Below are 24310 nucleotides of genomic sequence, written 5' to 3'. Positions count from 1 at the left end.
CAGACATCTCTGACATCAAAACAATCTAGATTGATAAATAGCAAAACAGGCGAGAGGAAAAATGTGCATTTTTTGATTTGGGGGGGGAGAACTATGCCTTTAAAAGACAACCTCTTATAGGGCTGTCGTTGATGCCAATTTGTCTCAGAACATAGACATTAACTTGCGAGTTAGCAAGCTCGTTAGCCTGGTCGCTAACGCAGACAAGAAGTTCAAAATTCTTTGTGAATGTAATTACTTCTGTCCTCTGCAAACAATTGCTTTTTTCAGGATAACTAAGAGTGGATGACGCAAGACATATTTACACACTGAAGCATATTTTTGCTGAGATTAAAGTGTGATGAAGAAAAGCAGAATTTCGTTCTAAGAGTGCTAGAAGTACCTCAATATCTACTGCTAGGTTACTGTAGTAATCCTGCTGTAACCCTCTATATATTATTCTACCAATGTGACCTCACATGTGCCAGGCTGAAATATGCACATTCCCTTTTGTTGCTGAGCGTTAGGTGAGAAGATTGATGCCACTCTCCATGTCAATATGAACAACCTGGTTAGCTTAGCTTAGCATAAAGACTGGAAAAGGCTAGCTTGGCTCGGTAGTGCCACATTTACACAAGGATGTAGTGTGGGCTTCACCTAGAATTGAACTGGATGTGCTGACATTTTTATTTATTTAATAAGATAGGTAAGCATTTCTCACTGCGTATGCCTTTTATCTCAGTGTGATTTCTCTTTGTTGCCCGAGGAAAAGAGCAGGAAGTGAGAGTGTCTTCCTGTGCGGTTGTACTTTGATTGGATTGATCCCTCCAGCCACAGATTGTGGAGCAGGCAAGCGGAGGAGCTCCGATCGATTCACAGAAGACAAGTGTTAATTGGAGGGTGAGACAAACAACAGGTGTGAGGAGAGGTCAGGGAGGGCAAGGCCGTAAAGCGTCCGAAAAGAAAGAGGAAGTGTTGATGAGCGTGGAGACAAAACCAGAGATGAAGGAAGAGGTAAACCCGAGTAAAGACGAAGCGATAACCGGCCGAAGTCGGGTGAATACGGCAGATTTCCAACCGAAGAAAAAAAAGCAAGGACTAAACAGATGAGGCTAAAATTGCACAGGCGAAAGGAGGAAACGGTTATGAATAGAACATGAAGCCAAAAAGGTCAGTGTGGATGAGATGCAACGGCGTGAGGAACGGGGAAGGTTGTGGAGAGAGGACACGTAACCGAGGTTAAGAGAGCGAGAAAGAAAAAAAGAAAACTGATCAAAGGAGGGATTTTCAGAGGAGCATGAACACACATTTGCGCACGCACTGTCAGATTTAATCTGTGCTAGATAAGTTAATTCATCCTGAATTTAACTGGCTTAACAAGCTCCATTAGGCAAACTTTCAAGATGTCCTCAAAACGCACCAGTGTGTGTTGGTGTGGAGAATTTTCTGCAGCAGTTCCCTCAGGGAGAAATCTGGGGAATCTGCGAATCCCAAAATAGGATTATTAAGTGCAGTTTGTTCTCATGTGACTTGTTTTTATGGTTCAGGTAAATTCATCATCATCAAAAGCTTGAGATTTAGCACATTCCTTGTTATATTTCAGGAAATAACCAAATCCCAAAACGATGCCTGCAAATTATAACCGCTTACAGAAAATAATCGCCGAAAGGAAAAAACATTTACCGTCGCTTTTTCTTTCTTTCCATCTGCTCCTCAACCCCACCTTATAAAAGATTCACCTTTCAAAGCGAGTCAGCCGGGAACTACGGAAAGTCCGACCGACTCGTGGAGCTAATGTTAGCTTAATTAGCTAGCTGGATAAAATCAGAGGTCATCACTTCAGCCGGCAAAATCAATGAATCGAATGAGACGCTGCTTGTGTTGATAATCGAACACCCGTTGTTTCAATCAGGACGCTAACGGGATGATCGACAGGCTTGGTAACCAACACATAGCACAAATGTGACTAACAGACGGAGGTGGGAAGATGTCAGGTCCCTCCACTTCTGTTTCGCTCCCGGAGCGGTGGATCGTCTTCAGAAGGTGACTGATGATTTTAATGAGATGTCGGGGCCCTACTGGGAGCTGTCAGGGAGCCATGGAGCGCGGAACTCTGGCGCTGACCCAGATATGAGTCTGGTGGACAGGCGGGGTCCTCCCCTAAAACGCCAAACCTCTTTTTTTGTATTGTGGCCTTTGTGCCTTGAGCTGGATAAAATAAAAAGATCCGGTTCCTCGGGGGGAACCAGGAGGCACGTGGCAGAGCACATTTTGAAACAGACTGGTGCTATCGCGGGGAGTTACTGCTGCGATTTACCTTGCTGCTACACACACACACACACACACACACACACCTACACACACACACACACACACACACACACACACACACACACACACACACACACACACACACCAGAGCCTCTGTCAGCACCCGTTAAGGCAGACTAGCTGGTGGAAGTAATGTGCTCTGACCCAGATCAACTTCCAAAAGTAATTTTCCCTCCGCTGGGGCGGTTTTAAAGGTCTGCTTGGTTTTAGGATTAGCGTAGCCTGGTGCTAAAGAGTGCACCTGCTGTTAGAACCGGCAATGTTAAGCGACGATGACGGTGTAGGTGTTTTTATTATTATCAGAAACTAAGCGTTTACCTTTGTGCCCCTCCCTTCTACCCCGAGAATCTGGGGAGGGGCACTAAAACAAATGCATTACCCTCTCCCAATATCTTGAGACAATATATTTCTGAAAAGACAAGTAGAAAAAGATCCAGATCCAGTTGTTTGATAAAAATTAGCTGCTAAATAAAAATGATCAGTCATGACAAAGAAGATATGTGAATCATGATCATACAGTCCCTAAATACATACTTGCACTTGACTTCATAAGCAGCGTGAACCTATTAGATTACTAACCGCGCACATTTGCTCTGGTCTGCTGTGAATACGACTTTATTTTGAAAATCTGCACAGGTGTTACTGTAATAACCCACAACCATCAGCTGCTGTACGCAAACAGAAGGTGGAGGGCTGTGGTTTTCTCCTCCGGTCAGGTTGACGGCTGGAGGCTGGTTCTGTCTGTGGTGCTGTTGTAAGTGTGTGTGTGTGTGTGTGTGTGGGGTGGAGGCGGGTCTGCCGGGGGATGAGGGTCGACGCCAGGTGTTCTGCATTTCACGCTCGCTGCCTCGCGTCTCACTCGGGGTTTGACAGCTAACCTCACACGTGACAAGCCCCCCCCCTCCAAATTGCCTTCCTTTGTGCTCATTGTCTCTTATCTCTCACCTATCGTCTTGAGAAGTTTTTTCTGATTTTATTTTTTTAAGGCAGCATCTGCTGCCCGCCATCATCGCTCTGTCTCGACTCCCAACTTTTGCTCCGTTTCTTTCTGTTGCTTCCTCGATTGTTTTGTCACTTCTTCTGTCTCCTTCTCTTTCTCTGCTTCCGTCTCTTTCTCTCTCTAACGACCCGCCCGCCTGTTCCCGTTATGTCTCTGTGTCTTTTTTCTCTCCACACACACACACACACACACACACACACACACACACACACACACACCTGCCTGTCAAGGCTGGAGGAGGTTACCTCCATGCGGCTTGCCGATCTGCTCACTAGGTCGGCGGTGCGACACGCACACCAGAGATGATTCATCACAAAACTCACGAACCGTACGAAGAATAAAAGGGAACAACACTCGAAAACAACTCAAATGCACCGCCTCAACTTTGACAACTTCTTCCTTTCCTTAACACACTTAAAAATACACTCTTACCGTGAGGGTGGGGATGGCCGTGACGAGCGAGTAGATGAGCACGGGGGGGATCTTGCCGGCGTCGTCCGGACCCGGGTAGGGCTTGGAGAAGGTCTTGTCGTAGCAGAAGAAGCCCTGGACGTGCACGGGGAAGGTGTCCGTGTACTCAAAGTAGTAAGCCAGCAGCACCGTCCCGGCCATGATCACCAGCTGGAAGTAGAACATTATCCCGCCGTTATGAGGTGAGAGGAAGAGCAGAGAGGAGGGAGAGGCGGAGGAGGTGGAAGAGGATGAGGAGGAGGAGGAGGAGGAGGAGAGGAAGAGGGGCGAGTCAGGTCCCTGTTCCCCTCGGCCACGGGGAGATGCATAGGAAACACAGTCCGAGGGAGAGACAGAGTGAGAGGGGGCTCGGTGTTTGGAGCCGAGAGAGAGAGAGAGAGAGAGAGAGAGAGAGAGAGAGAGAGAGAGAGATAAGACAAGAGAGAGAAAAGGAGCTCTGCAGGAGGCTTCTTTCTTCAACAAAAAAAATGAATAAAAGAGGGTTCCGCGGCAGCACGAGCAGCAAAAACAAAGAATTGCATAGCGAGAGAGAGAGAGAGGGAGAGAGGAAAGGAGGTGGGAGGGAGAGAAAGGGGGAGCAGCCTTTATGCTGCCAGCACTCATGAAATCTACTACAGTTGAGCTGTGGGTGTATTTGTAGATACTGTGTGTGTGTGTGTGTGTGTGTGTGTGTGTGTGTGTGTGTGTGGTAAGAACACGTGCGCAGGGGACTGAAGTGTGTTTTTGATATTTGGTTCTCAACCATCAGCTGATGCCTCTAAAAAGTTGAATTCCTGAAATACTTCTAACCGGCTTCATGTCTTGTGAGAAGGTGGCGATGGCGTTAAACATCGTAAGCCTGGCGTGAACGTTGAGACGGGCAGAAATAGCGACTAGTGCTGCTGAACACAGCGGAGCAAATAGCAACGAAAGCAGAGTCACGTGTTTCCCTCAGGAGCTGGTGGAGACTCAGGAATACGGTCACCACATGGTCACACCGCCCCAAATGAGCGCTAATGTTGCTCCGCGACACTTGGTGGGTGTATTTCTGGGGACCCACCAATAAACATTTAATAAACAAGCGACAGCTCTCTGTGAGTCAGGGCTCAGGGCTGCAGCTCACATTCCGGCTGGATGCTGATACACATTGCATAACATCTCAACCAATCTCTCCTTCACTTCTCCGGAGTCAACGAGCTATTTTCTCGGCAATGCCGCCGGCAGCAGCCCCCTCATTAGAGGTTTGCATTCTGAACTGCCACATCGCCCCGACGACAACACACCGGGAGCGCAGACTATGTGAGAAGTGGACGTAGTCACGGTGACATCACGCTGGTTGGTGGACTCCTGTTCTGAATCCTCGAGGTTGGCATTTGTGCCGTACACCATCTTGGTATTAGGGTGTCGCCATCTTGTTTTTTTTTTGAAGTGACAACACTGAACAAGACATTTTTAGGCAACTGTTACACTTGACTCTCACGAACTGAAAACACACTGAAAGGGTTTAATTTCTAAGATAAAATTACGTAGAACTCCCTAAACAGACAACGCTGTGGTAGCAACCTGTCAATCACAGTAGCCCCGCCCTAAAGCATACTCTGCTTTATGGTCTATTTCACTCTAAATGGACCATAATTTACTAAATGAACATCATGCTGTATTGAAGTAGACTTGAAACTAGAGATTGAGACCATAAACTCATGTTTACAATGTTTACTCAGGTAATACATCACATGAGAAGTAGAGTCATTTTCCCATAGACTTCTATACAATCAGACTTCTTTGTGCAACCAGAGGAGTCGCCCCCTGCGGGCCAGTTTAAGACACTTTCACATTGGCTTCACTTTTGAAACCTGGAGGTTGCTTCCTGACCGGGAGCCCAGCGATCGGCCCGTTTTGAACCGGCACACGTTCTAACCTAAACAGTAGAGTTGTTGGTGGTAAAAAAACAACAACAATGAGCTGAAAGACGCCAAAATGCGACACAGATAGAATCCTACGACAGTTCATCACCACAAATTAAACGTGGTTATTACATCCGTTGTTGATATAAAACAACTTGATTAGCTTTTAATCAGTGCCATATTATGTTGCACAGAGGAGGTATTTGCAGCCTCAGATTCCCTTTTCTTCCCACGTTCCCCTTTGTGTGAATGGATGACATGGTGTTGCTGAGTGGAGAGGCTGAGGCCCTCGGGGACGTTCAGCGAAAAGTCACATCGCTCTGACCAGAGACAAAGCTCCACCCACACCAGCGGCACCAGCAGCAAAACACACAGTACTGTAAACCTACAAGAGTAACCAAACACCCACCAACGCTATCTACACATACACACACACACACACACATACACACACACATTCATTTTCCATTTTTAAACAATAGGTGTTTTTTTTCTTAATTGGCTCTTTTTCTATATTTGTATCTAACCAGCCTTTATCTGTGCTTCCCTTGAGGGGGATGTGTGTTTGCTATCTGCGGTTGTCATGGTGAAGAAATAACTGAAGGAATAAGGTTTGTAACATTCTGTATTTTTAGCGTTTCCGCGTAAAAAATGTGCTCGTAAAGCCCGGTCTCTTTGTAAGGGTGGCGTTAATATTACACTTTCCGATTCTGTGCGTGCATTTTTTTTTTTCCGTGCACGTGCATGTTGGAAGTGAGCGGCTGCAAACACACACACACACACACGCGCACACACACACACACACACACACACACCCCTATCAGAAGCTCTTTGGTGGCTTAGCTCCGGGTGAGAGGGGGTGTTGTCATGTGTGTGACTCATTAAAGCGTCCCCTTGTGTACCCCCCCCCCCTTGTGTACCCTGCGTATTGCGGCCGGCTCTGACTCACGCCTGCGATTGCCACGCTGAAGGAACACCAGCAGTTCACGGCGCCTCACGCTTTAGTTCAGATGTTCACATCGCCTCCTTAACTTCACGCGAGAACAAAATGTAAGAATGGTGGAGATGCGGGTTTTCCGCCTCGAGCTCCTGCAAATCCGCAGGTCAGAGTTGGTGAACTTTAACCCAACACGTCCGGCTGATAGAAGCATTGTGCGTTGTTTTCTTTGGTGGTGATTCTGGTTTTCTCATCGCCACATTTTAGGTCGCACTGTGCAAGGAAACCACAAAAAAACAGCTCAAAGCCTAATGTGTGCAGCTATGCAGCTTTAAACATGAGATTTAATCACATGAGTACATCTGCATATATATATCTATATATATATATATGTATACATATTTATATATCTGATGGTACAGATTAGCCAGCTGTTGGCACGCTGGTTGGCTGAAGCTGTTATGTGGGGGACAGAAGCTCTTTCACACCCTGACAACTTCCTTATATTCCCCTTTCCTTCCCTTTAGCGCTGCTTCACACTCTTCCACACTCTCATCTTTCACTGTCATTAATAGGGAAAGGGGAGCGGCTTCAGAGTAAAGAACACATTCCTGCAATTGACCCATTTTAGCCTGGAGATGGAAAGGCAGATCAACAGCAAGGTGAAAGGTCACATTAAGACAGCTCAATTTGGGCGCCGTCACACGAGGCTTGCATGCAGAGGAGCGTCTCCTTCTATCCTCGACCTTCTGAGAGACGCCCTCGTGTCCCTCACAGCCTGCCTTCGTTCACTTCGCCTCATCCCAGGAATGTAACGAGCCCGTCCAATCATTTCATTTAGCCAGAATGTGATGATTGGACGGGCTACCTACCCGTGTGCGTGTGCATATTCTGGTGCAATTACAACTATCAGGTCCCGTCACGTGACGCCACGGTCCCAAAAATACTTTGTGCGGTAAATCGACTTCCCAGTACAAACACTTTAAAAAGCTCTTATTTAATTAATGTGAATGAACCCGAGGCGGAGTTAAAGGAAACGCTGGTGCACTTGCTCTATGGCCCAGCGGATACAAAAGATTTTATTCCCAGGAAGTTCTTCCTTGCGCTTAATGCACCACCGAGCAACTTTCATAGGAATGAACAGGCCCCCCCCCCCCCCCCCCCCGTTTTCAATGCGGTATCCAGTTCTCTTCTTACATCCATGGTACATTACAGTATCTAAGGAGTGAGTCCAATATTAACAACTAGCACTGGATGATGTCACGATAGGTCACATGAGACAACAAAAAAATACAGCAGAACCCATCAGAAAAACATGTGAGGGCCAAAGCTCGTTTCAATGTGACACAGCGAAGAGTCTTAAAACCTCCCGACTCAAGTCAAAAAAAAAGAAAAAGCCTTTAATTTGCACTTCATCTTTCTCTAAAAAGGGCGCAGTGTTCAGCGGGGACTCACCCTCGCATTCCCAAAGGCACTACAGGAGGAGATTCTGCCCTTTTCTCAGACGGAAATCCAGTTTTACATGATGTCTACGACGATAGAAATGTTACCGCCTGTTTCCATTTCGACTGCTCCGTGCTCCCTCAGCCTCCCGCCCCGCCATTACAATTTGACCTCCCAAAAAAAAAAAACACCTTTATTTCTCACTCATCCCTCTGACACTTCCTCCACTTCTCTCCCTGCCCGGCAACATGCGGAGAAAAAAAGAAGTGTTTTAACTTCGCTGAATATTTCATATCTGCTCCTTCTGAATTTCAACTGGACCGCGACGCCAGGAGGCAGCGAGGGTTTACAGCGGTCGGCGACATCGAGACGTCCGAATGGCAGCGATGGACGGAGGGCGATTTGGGAGCTCTGTTGGGAACGAGTCCAGGGAACAGCAACAGCCGACGGCGTGTGAAGGACCCACCGAGTGCAGCTCTTAAAATACAACCACTCACACTCTCTCTCTGTCTCTCCCGCCTTTAACCCGGATAGAAAAAACATGCCACCCTTGCACAAATGCAAAAAATCATCAATCTTTTTCTTCACAAACAGGGATGGACAGCTTTACCAGGTTAGTCATATTTGATGAAGTGTATTAAATCATCATATGAGGCACTGTTCCCTTGGTGGTGAACGTGGATCTATAAATACAGTGCTGTGTTTATTACCTGGGTGAACGTGTGCAGCACAGCATAGAGGTAGTATAGTGTGAGCCTTTTTTTTTTTTAGCTCTTTGGGGTTCTGTTTTAAATCTACATATTCATATTCATGTATATAACTCATACAGATCGTCACGTGGCAATGTGAGCGAGCTGAGTTTGACAATGAAACGACATAAAAGACATTGGAAACAAGCTCAGTGGTGGAGGGGTTTTGGTAACTGCATTTTTCTCGACTCATGAATTCTACATGCACTGTGTTATGCAAGTCTTATCAAAATAGTGTTGGTAGTAGAATGTTTGAAATCTCGCCAGCACAGCGCACACACGGCAGTCTGAAGTCCAAATGGATACTTGCGAGGGTCCAACCAACGCAACGGGAAGTCTTAGTATTGTCACCGCTGTCAGAGGGCACCGTTAACGCAGCACAGTGCTCCCGTCTTCATCGGTGAGCCACAGAGATGTGCGTTTCTACTCGTTAAACAGACGCGTTTGTCTCGCCGGCTTATGGATGTATCAAGAACACCGGACGCTGCGTTCCAAGATGGCGCCCGCTTTTGTAAAGTCCTACACAGTTAGGCGATGTGGGTCAACAATAAAATGCAAGGTGAACATGGTGTGAGGTCATTTTTAGGGCTGGACCCGTAATATTGGTTTGTTTGTTGGGTTGGTATTCAGCTTTCAATTTGAGCACCATGGGTTTCAGGAGGTCTTATAACCACTGCGGGCTCTGAACTGAACCTTGTTTGTGTGTCAGGCGCCGTCCAACGAGTGGTGAGCAAAAGTGCGGCAGCACATTGGTCAACCGCACGCCGCCGTATTATGTCCCCGGAGCTCTCCGTTCGCTTTCCAGGCCACGTCCTGCTGCCACTAGTCCACTGGTTCATCATTGGCAGATGGCGCTGTGCTCTCGGGTGGATAAAAAGAATAATAATGCTATAATGGGACGCCACATATACCTGGGCAGCCGTTGCGCAAACATTTTTTTTTGTTAGATGTCTGAAATAAGGTCTGTGGTTAACACAAGCTAAAGAGATTTCAACGTTTTGTTCTATGATATAAAATACATTAGTAAATACCCCTCTCCTTAATTGTGAAGCTTTTAAGTTTTCTTAAAAAAGACGGTTGCTAACGAGTGGCTACATTACATTAGACGACTGAACGTCATTACGCAGAGCGCTGTTCCGCCTTCACAGCCTCCACGTGTACACTCGCTCACATGTGACCCCGATGTAGTTCGTTCACAGCCGCTCGTTCGTTTATTTACTGCTGGCGATTGCATTCACGCTTCAAAAATCACAAAGTGCTGGTCATTTACATATGTCACCCCTGCAGCTCTCTGTAGAGTATTCCACTGACATAAAAGGATCTTAGTTCCACACATTTGGGGGAGCAATATCCTGCAATGATGATTTAAAATCTACCGATGACATCATCAGGGTTATTTTTCCTCAGACTCTGGTTGACGAGTAAGATATTCTTTTTGTGTCAAACTGGTGAAATGTCCCTTTAATGCACATTTGGTAGTGGTCATTCTGGTTATGATGCATCAGTGTAATTAACACAGAAACACGTTACCAGTGGTAACACCCAGACACCTGTCTGCTTCTTCTTGCAAATAATATTCTCTGCTTTCTGTTTTGTTTTACTAAACATTTTTGGAAGTGGGTTTTACCACCAGCCTTTCAGTGATTCCACTTTGAACCATGACCAGTTATTTAAAGGTTTGACTCGGTTAGTGCAGGAGGTGCACGGCCCTCTTCCTGTTTGGTGCTGGACATTTTTCACACTATCACAAAGTTTCATGGCACAACATGCGTCTCTGTAGCTGCCAGCTTTCTCAAAAGTAATCTAATTTGGTCAAGCCTCTTTAAAAAAGGGCCTTTGGTTTAGATAGAGAATAAGACATGATCGATGCTAACATGCTGAGGCCCCGTCTGTCCCTCTGGAGCTCCGCTCGCGTCCCTGGACGCCGTCGGAGCCGTGTTGCCTGAAAGAGCAGTTTTGTGTTTCATGGACGGGAGGATTTAGAGCAGAAGGACGGCGAAGGCACAGGGGTCCACCGTCAGACACATGCCGTCCATTAGGAGGCCTGCCGCCGACACACGCTACACTGCACCTGGCCAGCATGACAGGAGTCCTGGGGGAGGAGGAGGAGGCAGGGTGGAAGGAAGGAGGAGGAGGGGAGGGATCAGGAAAAGAATGAAAGACGAGGGGGTTCAGAAGTAGAGAAGGGAAGGACGGGAGAGGGAGGAAAGACGAGATGACAGAGTGAGAAAATCAGAGACAGAGGACGGAGAGAGTGACGAGGCGATACAAAGGGAGAGGAGGGAGGAGAAGACAGAAACGTAATTGTGTGGTTTAGGTAGAAGAAGAGAGAGGAAGGGTGATAGGAGGACAGGCGCAAAGCTCGAGGCGGTGGCCCGAAAAACAAAAAAAATGTACCACCTCCTCCTCTCTCCAATTTTCCTCGTGTCCTCTTTTCTTGCCTTTTTTTTCCTACTCGGGCTGCTGCTTGTCTCCATCTCGCCGCTCCACACTGTTGTGATTCACCCTGTGGAGATGTTCAATATGAAAATGTTCGCTCGGTTAGCGTAGGTGGCTCGTACTCCGCGAAAACTAGCCTGGTGTTGTTTGTGTCTGTGTGGGCTTCACTCCACGGCTGTCTGGCAACGTGAAAATGTGTGTGTGTGTGTGTGTGTGTGTGTGTGTGTGTGTGTGTGTGTGGTGGCCAGGTGTCTTCGGCCGCTCCTCTATGACTGATTGTAGAGGAGTTACAGAAAGTTGACGTGACTTGATTCCAAGCGTTTTTGCCTGTTTGTGCAAGTTGAGGCACTTCAACTGAACCGAAAACTAAAAAAGGTGAGGAAGCGACACGTTGTGGATGAACTCAGTGAGCTTTAGAGGAGCTGGTAGGTCAGCTTTGTTGAAGTCGGACAGAGTCCGGTTGCCCGTTTCCAGCCTTAATGCTAAGCTAAGCTAACCGGCTGCTGGCTTTACTTAACTTACATATTTCTGAACACGTCAAACTTTTTTCCTTTCAACATCTGTGGTGGCAGTTAAAAAAACAGCCATATGAATCCGTTATTATAATGGTCATAGTATACAGGGGTTGTTATACAAGGAGTGAAGTCCTTTAAAGTCCCAGTGAAACGGAAATCAGAGCGTCTTTAGCTTCAGTACTGTGACGTATTTCACAGTGAAACAGATTATTTGAGCGTTGTACAGTTACAAGAAGGCTTTAAATCAAATTTTATGGGAACATTTTTTATTGGACCGTTAAAAAGGGGGAGGTCTTAGAGTTTAGAGCGACCCGGACCTTGGCCACATTTTTATTTGGAGAAATGAAGACTTAAATCTAAACACACATTTCTTCCCATCTCTACATATTGCTCTGTTAGCTACTAGCATTCTGAAACGGTGAAGTTCTATACGAGCGGTGTGGCGGGCTTGTCACACAAAGTCTTTTACAGAGAAAAGACAGTTATTGTGATGAAAAAATACTCCAAAAGTTGTTTAGTCATTTTGGAGGGCGATATTTTGTTGTTTAGTATGTAAGTAAGGACTTGTTGGTATGCTGTATGTTTCATGTGTAGCGTGTGCATGTACATGCTTGATGTGATCATGTGTGTTTGTGGCAGACCTGCAGCTCCTCTGCTTTGCTTTTAACAGTGAACACGCTTCAACATGACAATAACGGCCAACCACAAACTTCCTCAGTGTTAAAGCAGAAAGACACGACAATACTCTCACAAACTGCACTGTACAAGAACACGATACATTATTGAAGTACTGGTGTATCTGATCTCCTCCGCTGCATTTTCCAGAAAAAAAAACACACAAAAAACACGTTTGATCTTGGAAGACTGTGACCTTGTTTTGTTGTGTAGTGAGTCGGAGTGTATTTTTCTCAACCAGGTTTAAAGCCAACAAAACTCCCACCAACCAACAATTTGCCAGCACAACCAGCAACCCCGCCCACACACTGCACTCCCACTCCCAGTTTCTCTGGATCTCTTCTCTACCCTTTTTCACTACAAGAGAGGGAACAGGAAGTCTTCTGTCATTCTGATGCGGGTTACTTCGTTTTGACCGGGAAGCCGACAGGCGGTCAGTGCTAATTACAGCTTCGCAGCGGGAGTTGGAGTCGCTCAGTGGTCCATGCTGATCTCTAATCTGTCAAGAGAGGCTCCCTGCTGAGACTGGGAATGAAGGGACTGGGAGACCAAAAAAACTCTTTCAAAAACCCCATTGTTGAAGAAGCCGTGGGGAACCATCTCTGTGTGAATTAGCCCCAAAATCAGTCAGCATTGCTCAAATTGACTTTTAACACGGAATGAAATGAGGAACCCTCAAAGAAAAGAAATTACCTGAATCTCCAGTTCTCCTCAGGACCACTAAGCATATTATATGTTACTATAAATACTAGTATATTCTAATTGGTCTTTGGCAAAGTAAATTGTAACATTTATGCTGCCTAGAAATGTCTTTTTAAGACACTTTTGGTTGAAAAAGTATCAAGATGGTGACTTCCGAAAACGAAGATGGCGCCGACCAAAAACCAAGATGGCGAATGGCCAAAAACCAAGATTGGGACGGCCAAAAACCAAGATGGCGACACCCAAAAACCAAGATGGGGACAGACAAAAACCAAGTTGGGGATGGGCAAAAACCAAGATTGTTATGGTATGTCGCAGTGCAGTCACGTTTAAGATCTGGGCAAACTCATAAACTGCATCTGTTGTCTCTCTCTCTTTACATTCCTTCCCCACAACCCTTTTTTTTTCCAAACACGCATCATCACTCTATCGATTCCTCGCTCAAACGATGACAAACAGGTACATTAACACAATGATGTTCAGAGCTGGCTTGTGCAGCCACTCTATGCTCGTATTTTGACAAAGGAGAACGTTATAAATAGGCTTTGTGGGCCGAATAAATGGTTTCCACATGGAAACGACCCTGAGAGGTTTATCCGGTGTTGGCTATTGAATGGGAGTGAGAGAAAAAGAGTGAGGGGAGTATTTTATAGTCTATACAAGTTTAGAGGGAGTACTTAAGGGTGACAAAAATGCTGAGGAAATGGAGTTGAAGGAAGAAAGCGGTGGAACCAATGGTGCATTCAGAGAGCTGTTGTAGTCCCAGTAGCGAGGGGAAGTAAAGAAAGGAGGACAGAGGATGATGGGAGCGGGGTGAGACGGGGTGACTGGATGAAAAAGGAAAGAGAGGAGGGGAGCTGGTGTTGGAGAAGGATTGCATGGAGAGTTTTGGCCTACATGCTTTTTTTATCAGCGTTTCTCTCGCTGACTGTGTGTGCTTTCTGGGCAGGTGAGGCGAGAGCAGACGTGGAGAGAAAAAAAAGAGAGAGTGGGAGCTTTTGTACTTTGAGTGAAACAGGGCTGAGGGGAAAAGGAGAGTCCAGTGAGAAAGAAAAAGAAAGGAGCGTTGCTTTAATCATCCGCCAGTCCAGCTCTCTTTGCCTGCATTTTAAAAACTCCTGTTGCTTTTCATTTCCTGCCAGCCGCCATGTACACTGCATTACAATAGTCTTTTAAAGCATAATTCAGTACAATGGGGGTCCACCTCTCTGCGTGACAAAACCACTTACTGTACTGGCCCCCAGCCTACTCTAAGCTCCAAACTCCTTTGTCAGTTTATTACTCGCTGCTCATTGATAACGTCAGAGCAGTGGTAGAGGGAAAAGAGCAGGGGTTGGTTTACTTGCTTTCTTTGTTAAAATACACATTACGGTGTGTATTTTTACTACACTTTGTCTTTGTCCGTTTTAAATATTTTATGACTGTATGATTTTTGGAAATCTCAAGATTATTTTCTCCTGTCATCCTTGTGTATGCGTGTGGTTTTTAAACTTGTGTATTTGGTGTTTTTGCTAAACACCTGCTGCTGCATTCTGTGAATGAGAGGTGCGATATAAATAAAGTTAAGTTCTTCATTCATATTTGTGTCTGTAGATTTCTCCTGAAGTCACCAAAAGTTATCTTTAGATAATGCCTCATTTGTATATTTATACATAAAGTTTCAGAAAAGAATATTAAATTATAAATTGGGGAAGTTTTATGTTGATGCCTACTAGTTAATTTTTTTACTTTTTGTTAAATACATATCTTGAATCATAATCGTTTTTTCTCAGACCGAGCCGGAAATCTCCACTTCAGCACTTACCAAACCTTCCAGTTTCACTCCTCTCTTTTAAATGCCTGATAAACATGTTAAACAAAAATGTATTAATTTAATGGCTGTTGACAATATTTTCTGAACAAGTATTTTAGAGAGCTAGTCCAAGTCAAAAAGCATTATGTTTCTTCAGGGGGTGCAGTTAGTGACAGTGTGGGCTCCACAGTAACTCTGACAGCTTGAAGGAGAATCAGAGGGGGGGGCGGGGCTTAGCGAAGGGTCAATTGAAGTAAAACCACCAAACTCTCAAGACGAACTTGTTCATGAGCCGACAGCGTCATTTAAGTTACAGCGACATCAAGTTAAGAGAAGAAGAAATATTTTTGCAAAGTGACGGACAAAAAGCTTTGGCGATGCGGCAGATTATATTCAGAAAAGAAAAGGACATTCTGCTTATTATTCATCAGTGAGCAGGTTGGAAAGTTGGGCCTTAGTATGCATCACAGCGTCAATTTAAATCTGCCACACGGCATCAAAACATCAGGCCTTGCTCATGAAGTTCACCAGCTGGAAAGCAAAGACAAATCTGCTCCCGTTACATCTAATTTAATTTGCTTGATCACATCTCAGAGACACTGTATATGTGTGTGTGTGTGTGTGTGTGTGTGTGTGTGTGTGTGTGTGTGTGTGTGTGTGTGTGTGTGTGTGTGTGTGTGTTTTAGCCTCTCACGAGTGTTTGCGTGGGGAGGAGTCTTTTGTTGGCAAAGACTCTGGGGAGACTTCCTGTGAGGTGTGAAGCTACCAGAGTGTTACCCACTGTTAAACATGCAATCCTCTATTTATAAAGACGGGGGAGAGACAGCCACAGACACGCTGATGTGTTCTGTCTAATCTCTGCGTGTCGCTCAGGTGTTAATGAGGCTCTGTGTGTGCGTGTGTGTGTGCGTGTGTGTGTGTGACACAGACACTTTCTGAGAGAAATGATTTTGTTCCCCCCCCAAGTGTCAAATTGAATTAAGAGAGAAATGCGAAAAATAGCGATGTTTATATCAAAACACCTGATGATAGATCAGGTTCAAAGCTGTGTGAAGCGCTCCATGAGCTCAAAACAAGTTGTAAAGAGTAGAACTGTGTGTTGTGTGTGAGCTTCAGCGGTGTTACAGCGGCGCCCTCTGGTGGAGGCTCTGCTTCCTAACTTATATATCACAGTAATGGGAAGAACATTGCTGTACAAATCCATGTTTACGTCTATGAAAATGGCACTGGGGGCACTTTGGAAAAGGAAAGATAAACAAAACACCAGGGAAAGATTTTCACCATTAAGTTGACAGTTTCGCTATAAAGAGCACTAAAAAACAGAATGATGTATGCAGGATCCTTTGTTCCTGTTCATAAGATTACATCTAGGGTCGGCAGTTTATTTCAGACAACTTTTGCTTGTGCTGACATTTTTAATACATCCTGACAGCAATCAAAATGCTAAAAAATAAAAAAAAGCGAGAAAAAAAAAATCCGGTATCTGGAACAAGACCAACAAATCATTTGACCTGCCTGTGTACCTGCCTGCACACTCACTGGGAGTGCTTGTTACTGTTGTTGTTACTGGCAGTGCGCGTTTGATGCATTTTGGGGGGAGTGGCTTCGGGAGGGAGGCCTGAAAGGGAGGAGCTGCAATTTTTCTCAGTTCAATACTTTCAGAAATCAAATTCACTCCCGCCGAGCCCAGCTTTAATGTAAGACATCAATCCACAGGCTTCTTAAGAGCGGGGGAACCTCAGGGAAAATGGCGGAGGATTAAGACATTGCCGCTCAGATGAGGTTTAGTTCAGATGATGGCAGAGGAAGTGATCACACCCGCACTGAAACCAAGTGAGAGTACATGATAGCTGATGTGTGGCATGTGAGACGGAAGGTAATTTAATCTGAGCAGCCACCTCATAGTAGAGCTTTAAGCACTTGTTAAGGAGTGTTCGTATGTTTCTGTTATAAAAATAAGAAATGTTCCTTGGCATATGGACTTGTTTATGTTGTATATGTCTTGGTCTTTAATTAAAGACATACAGTATAGGAGGCTTTGTTAATATGCAGAGAAGACTTGTTGTTTAAATGTATTTTCCTTCGACGATAAATCTCACAAGGAAATCTAAAACCAGGATGAGAAAAATGACAAGAACCTCCCCTGCTCTTCCAAGAGAAGTCACACCGCCCCTCTTCCAGCTCCTAACCATAACCCTCCCCCCCTTTCCGATACCTCCTTCCCCTCCAAATTTTTGCACAGTCCCTTTTATGATGATATCATAAAGGCCCAAATTGCAAATCTATGGTGCTAAAAATCCCAATCACAGCTGATATCGAGCGCAGGTCAAACGATCACATGACGGAGGCAGCAGGCCAACAGGCGGAGGTTGAGGGAAGAAGAGCTGTGAGAAGTATCTACAGCGGTGGAATGGGGCTTTATGTTCGCCTCTCCACTGGTCTGGATAAGTGCCTCATAATCACAGGCTCCTCGCCATCCAGAGCTGTATTCTCCATCACACCTCTTCACCGGAGCACCAGGCAGATTGGCTTTAAACTGAAATTACTTTTTAACTGCAAATTTGCTTGCGTGTCCCCCAGATGGCAGACGATAATAATATTTTTTTTTTATTTGAAGGGAGAAGGTAAAGAGAGTTTTATCCGTCCACACAGGGAAATGGAAAGATATCTCTAATTTGTAACTAAAATGTGCTTTTATTTTGGTTCCTCGGGTGAAAAGGTTAAATCATTCATCTTATTGTGATGTCAGCCTTGACAGAATTTAATTAGATGCGGAGGAGAGATGACGACACAGATTTTGTAAACATTAAAACAGGAATAATCAGAGATTAATGACAGGTGATGTAGATGTCTGTGTGCTAATACGATTGGCCGGGGAGACAATGAAAAGATGAGCACTGGCGGGGGAATCCCACCGAATAAAAATTGAAAAATGATGGAGCAAAATGGAGGGGACGGCAGAGACACGCAGAACAAGATGGCTGAGTGGGTAGCACTGATAGAAGAGGTTGTGACTTGTGATTAGGGCAGGCAGGATGAAAGGAGTCAGAAGAAAGAGGGAGCGGAGATGAGAATGAGTCGGGCTGATTGGTTTCCATGGTAACTGCTGATGAGGTGTGGGGCTAAATAAAAGAGCAGGTCCTTCTGGCTTGGTATGGATCACTGTCACATTTCACACACACACACACACATTCAATGCTGAAGGTGTGGAGGGACATGGTTTATAGGCAGCCTCACACCTTTCCTCATTATAGACAGCGTGAACCCGCTCCACTCTTCATTATTTACCATAATCAAAAGGAATAGTTTGACATTTTATGAGATGGGTTTGCTTTCTTGCCGAGAGTTAGAGGAAGAAGATCTATAACACTCTCATATCTCATATCACAACTGTTACGTAAGAGATAATGTACAACGAGGTGTCCATCATCTGGAATTAATGGGCGACGTGGAGGCCAGGACCGAGTACCGTTCCATCCGTGAAGTCCATTAATCCCCGATAATGGACACCTCGAACGGCAGTAACCCACTCATAACTGTGGTCATTTGCCAAAGAAAAAAAAAGAAAACCATTGATTTATATTTTCATGCACTTTGAGACCAAAATCAATCAAGTTATCCTCGTTAACCCCGAGGGTTCGCTAATACCCGGAACAATCACTACCATCCAATAATGTTCTTATGCAATGGAAATATTATTCATCGCTCCAGTAAATAGGTCAAACCTTAGATACGACTTGGCAACAGAAAGTATTTTTAATCCGCTCAGCTCATAGAACCCAGAAAGCTACGAGCCAGAAAGCTAATGATACGCTAGCAAGATTAAAGGTCAGTAGCATTGCGTAGTGTTAACTAACAGTATATTTAATTTGACCGTCTAGCTAGACTAGCTAGCTATTCAGGCATGTCATTGTCCGAAATCTTGATTAGCGTAATGCTAGCTAAAGCTAACGTTACGCTAGAAAGATCAGTTACATTACGTACGGTTGACAAACAGTAAATATATTTATTTTTTACAGAATGTTGAACAACGAGACTTGTTAGCTATCCAGCCATGTCATAGACCACGGTATTAATTCATATATAACGTGTTAATTAGTGAACTTTAGAGCTGCTGGTAGGCAAATGTTGTTCAATTGTACATAGCCAGGCTAGTCGTTTCCCCCTGTTTTCATTCTTTGTGCTAAGCTAAGCTAACCGGCTACTGGCTGGAACTACATACTCACATGAGACAGGTATCTATGTTCTCATATTACTCTCTAAAACAACGCAAAGATGCTTATTTCCAACGTCAAACTAGTCCTTTTATTTATCCGGTATGAAGCCCTGTGTTTTTATAATTTTTACAGCAACACTTTTCCTTCTTTTGGTGGTCAGTTAGCAGCTACTCACCTATTTCCCTCACACAGATTCATCAGTCCACTCCAGAAGCCCATTTCTTGATATCAACTAATTAATGGTTCACTGACATCGCTCTGTATGCTTCACAAAGCAGTGGTTACTCAGCATGTTGCAGACTGTCAATCATCATCATTCATTATTTTTCAAGTGAAAAAATCATTTGTTTTTAATTTAAATTTCCTGTTTTCTGAGTCACATGGAACAGAACCTGATCCAGGATCTGATGGGCCTCACGTACCCATCAGACAGACTGGCCATCTTTCTCACTCACTATGGGCGGGTTGCAATGTCCAGACACTGGAATGCATAATCTCCTGGCAATCTCAGAATACGCAGAGAGGCCCAGGAATCACACCTGAGGCCTTCCCGCTATACTATTGACAGCACTAACCCTGAAAGCAGCTTGCAATCAATAATCAATGTAACCTTGCAGAGCCGGCCCTGACCAATTAGGTGCCCGAGGCAAGATTTTACCTGGTGCCCCTTGCAATGCAGCCAATCCCACCACCAACCATTGTGATCATACACGCACACAGAAACTGCTTAGATGTATGTCTTTGAGATTAAACTATTCAAATCACACGTAATAAAAAAAGGTTTTATTTCTCAACCTTAGTTACAAGGCTGCAGGTCTTGCTTTATCGCTCACTCACACTTAAAATTTACTTTAAAATCATTACGGTAAAATAAATTTCACTCGTTTCCTCGGTTTCGTTGTTGTCTGTTTTCTCACTCATAGCTCTGCCAGGTGGCTGAAGTCCATGTCGTACTGGAGAGTATTTATTCTTTTGTTCATTTACAGTTTCTTTGTGAACTTCACAATCATTGTGCAGAACAAAATAAGCATTAATAGGAAAAGGAAAGTTCTCTGTTTTTTGTGCTATTGCCCCCTCAAAGCTGCAAACTATGACTTGCCATCAGGGTTGTGATTGCGGATGTGTTTCTGGGCAACAGAATGGCAACCAATCCAAGGTGTTTCCTTGTGGATTACTGTGAAAGTGTGTGTGTGTGTGTGTGTGTGTGTGTGTGTGAAATAGTGTGGATGCTCACTAACACTTTTATTTCTGGTTGCAGAGCCAGTGAAGAGAATTCAAAGGAACCGAGTGCACAGAAATACTGAGAAGTTGCTTAATGGAGAGTAGCAGAGCAAAATAAATCATGTCTGCTGTTTAGTACTTCACACCGTCTTCTCGGCCATTTTCACCCCTTCAGTTTGTGTAGATATCCTCTACCCAGTTGCATCACTGCTTCAAAAAACCCTACTGTCTCATTTGTGCGCTAATGAAAAGACACATTCTGCCATCCTCGTTGTGGTACTTAAGGTCTTTACTGAACATAAGGCAACTTCAAAGACTGTAACTTCAGGCGAGGCAATTAATGGAAATTATACTGAGTAAAAGAGGGGCCGTATCTTCTAATATCAGAGTTAAGAAAAATGACTGTTCTGCAAAAACCTTGATGTCTGAATGGAAATAAGACTCGAAGGGAGAAAACTCTGTGATGTCGCAGTCTGCTTAGCAACAGCATCAGTAAGGAGATCAATTCCTCCAAACCCAGTTCATGCTGTGACTCATTGGCCTGATTTCAATCTTGCATCGACATTGAGTCTAGTTGCCAGATTATATATAAAAAATGCAGAATCATATTTTAGGAGTGTTAAAACCTTTGCCAATTAGATTGCCCTCCCTGCAGAGTGGAAATTGCTGCATATTGCACAAGCCCTTCTTTTAATATTGAAAAAGGCAATTAACATGAATAAATAACCATCGTAAGTAGTGATGTTAGATCTTCATTTCTACATGTAGCCTGACTTTTAATCATCCATGATAGAGGTTACAGGAAAATGTGCAGGAAAAACATTTGACAGGAATTAGTTAAAAAAAAAGTTGCCATCAATCAAAAATGTAAATCCGCCATTCAAGAGAAATCATGAACCTGTTTGCTAAACCCCTCCCCCAAACAGTGAGCGTCCAATCACCGCGTTGAAACTTGTTTTCAGCCTTTCTTAAAACCAAAGAACACAAACGAAAATTGTAAAGAATGAGTTAATCTGCCATAACGTAAACTGTGATCGTTAGCATCTCCAACTAACTAGCTCAAGGCTAGTAAGGTAGCTAGGAAGCTAATGAGCGGGACACTCCAAGGCCAAGGAGCACACCATTAACTAACTGTATGAGTTTGCAGGGTTACAGGTTACATTATGGGGCCACTGATCATTGCCGGTCCAAAATGTACAAAAATCTCTGCTGGTCCATAGTTTTCTTTGTTACATACGTCAGAGACTTTTGAGCATCTGTTGTATGCTCAATGAAGCATCAATGAACCATAACATTCTGTGTCGTTAACGAGCACGCGCTGCACATTCCAGCTGTGTCCGAGCCCCACAATGCACATTGATGACCTGTTACTGCTGTACGTTGCACGGAGTGAGAAGTATATTGGTTTTTCCAAGCACTTTATTACTGATAGAAAATATGTTCAAAACCATTTTACTTATCCACCTTATCTGGGTGGAACAAATACACCATCGCATTCGGATGGATTTGGTTTCGGCTGTCAGTGTTTCCGTCGTTCATCAAATCACTCTGTAAGTGTATCGTTCGTCAATGTCGATGCCATGCAGGGGCAATAAACTGTCGTTATACCTGCTCTTTGTCCGGCTTCCATTTCATGCTGGCTCGACAAGCAGCTAAAAAAGAAAGAAAACCTTGTCCCTCCATTACAGGTAACAGCTGCTGGCCTTTAATGCTTGCTCTGGGTTCTCCATCCCAGTACAGATAGATAGAAACACTCTCTGTCTCTCACACACACACACACACATAGATGTAGAGTAAGCGAGGGAATTGGCTGAGACCTGAGGGCTGATGTGTGGGAGGCATATGACGGAGAGGCCCTAATGGAGAGCTGTTACAGTGTATCATAACCAAAGGGAGCAGCGTTTCACAGACAGGCTCACATGGGCGGGTAAGTGGAACTATTGCATCATGGTCCGTCCTTTTGGGGCCAGACGCGAGCAGTAAATGTGGACAGCGAGGACTGGCTGAGTTGTTCAGGTAAAGGCCGACTAAAATACACCAGCATCCCTCTCAGTATCAGATGTCGTGTTCAACATTTACTTCTTCAAATATGTGTACACTGTAGCAAACTCAAGCTATACAAAGTCTGCCGGATTAGCCATTAGCAGCTCTGATTTGCGATGTGCCCGTGGATGTACAGACAACTATAACTGGGTCACTTTGATTCGAAAGTAAACTTAAAACTCAGAAGATTCTTAGGCAAGTTTTGGAGTTAAAAGAAATGTATTTTTTCTCTATTATTTCTAAGCTGATTCATGACATCTGAGATAACGATATCCTGGGGACGCGTATGCGTATCATGTATGCGCGTTCTTATCTGGCTGAGTGAAGTAGCCTGTGTGCCTCCGTGTGTCAAAGCTGCTGCTGCAACCGCCACTACAACGACACTAATTTCCTGTTTTGCATGCACTGGTCCCTTTCATCTTTGCTTCTGTTTTAGACGACATTCAATACAGTTTTAAGATATAATGACATTAGAATAAGACTTTTGACAACTTGGATTCATTAACTACAATGAGATCATTGCACAAATATTTATATTACACATTGTTGGAAGGGAAGCGAATCCAGACATGTAAATCCAATGGGATGTAACATCTGCATCGCATCACGACGCACCTGCAAACAGCTTCTCCCATCTGAATCTTTCACAGAACAGTGCTCTGGATGCATGGGGGAACTCCAACTGAAAAGCCGACGGTTGACTTATTTGAAGCCGATGAGCTTCCGGACTGCTTGGTCTGTCTAATTGGATTACGGACCGTCTGATTACTTCACCAGTTCACGCTTTTCTCCACCTCGGTTGCGATTTGGCGAAGGCCCTGGGACCCCCACTGCCCTCCGAGTCATCCGTCTGACTGACAATGTAGAGCATGTTTTCCACAAGGGATGAAGTGGTGCGTGTGTGTGTGTGCATTAGTGTGCGCAGACAACGACCTCTGGCATGATCTGTACAACGCAGCCCACCGTGTGCAGCTGCTGAAAAATGCACTCTGTCTGTGCTGTGACATCCGCAACCACCTCGATGAATCATGTAGTTTGCAAAAAAATGTGGCGGGGAATGCTCAACGTGCCGCAAAAAAAACCCAACTGTGGCCACTTTACAACGCCTCGGCCCCAGCGCAAGAGCACGTTCGCCGAAGCTGTCCCCAAACGCTACCGCTCAGCCTGAAATATTCACCGCCGCGGCACTGAGGTTTTCTTTCTCGCTGACACCGCAAGAGATAAACCACAAGTCAGATTCCAGAGGAACAGGAAATAGCCAACAAAGATACGATCAAGAAATACACTCGGTGAGAACTTGTTGCGCTCAATTTTGCAGAGGTCTCGTCAACCTTATATTTGAGAAATGACCTCATATTTCAAGTGTTTTCTAGCGACTCTCTTGTTTTGTAGCACAGACAGGAAAAAACAAAACAGTTTCTTACCTCCACGAACAGGAAGCAGGGGACGATGGAGCTGCTGCTCTTCACACCCGGCTTCTCCTCCACTGCCATCCCTCTCTCGGTTTCTCTGAACATCCCTCTGTCCAGCTCTCTGTCTCCCTTATCCTGAAGGAAAGAGGGTTCGAGCAGGTTAGTCCACTGGCCAATCAGAGGTCAAGTCCGTAAGGGAAATCCAATCAGGACAAATGAGCTGTTTTGTTTTCATTCAGCACTGTGATACATTTGTATTGTTCATCTACTGCATATGCTACACCCATGAATATTTTATACGTGCACAAAGAGTGAACTCATCGCTTAGCGCCGTGGGCTGTGTGCATTCTACAGTTTACCGTTGCGTCCCTTGAAATTGCTTTGCTTATTTTGGATTTTCGATGCGTCATGCATCAAAGCCGCCCCAGGAGTGAGAACAAAATACTTCAAATGAATTCCGCAAATCCGATCTACCTCTCTATGCTCGGCTTTTTCACTCAA

General features: G+C 44.7%; 1 protein-coding gene across 1 annotated transcript in view; it reads right to left on the bottom strand.

Moving 5' to 3' along the window:
- Positions 1 to 23914, bottom strand: part of plppr2a (phospholipid phosphatase related 2a) — a gene marked incomplete at both ends in the record, with an annotated part of 37652 nt that extends 13738 nt beyond the window's left edge. The window contains 2 exons of the mRNA XM_079177667.1: positions 3743 to 3931; positions 23822 to 23914. Of these exons, the coding sequence (XP_079033793.1) occupies positions 3743 to 3931; positions 23822 to 23914 (282 nt within the window). The remainder of the gene's footprint in view (positions 1 to 3742; positions 3932 to 23821) is intronic.
- Positions 23915 to 24310: the final 396 nt, after the last annotated feature.

This window comes from Pholis gunnellus (assembly GCF_910591455.1).
Source record: "Pholis gunnellus genome assembly, chromosome: 17".
NCBI classification, from domain to species: domain Eukaryota; kingdom Metazoa; phylum Chordata; class Actinopteri; order Perciformes; family Pholidae; genus Pholis; species Pholis gunnellus.
Note: the sequence above shows the minus strand (reverse complement) of the source record. Positions and strands in the feature narration are given on the sequence as shown.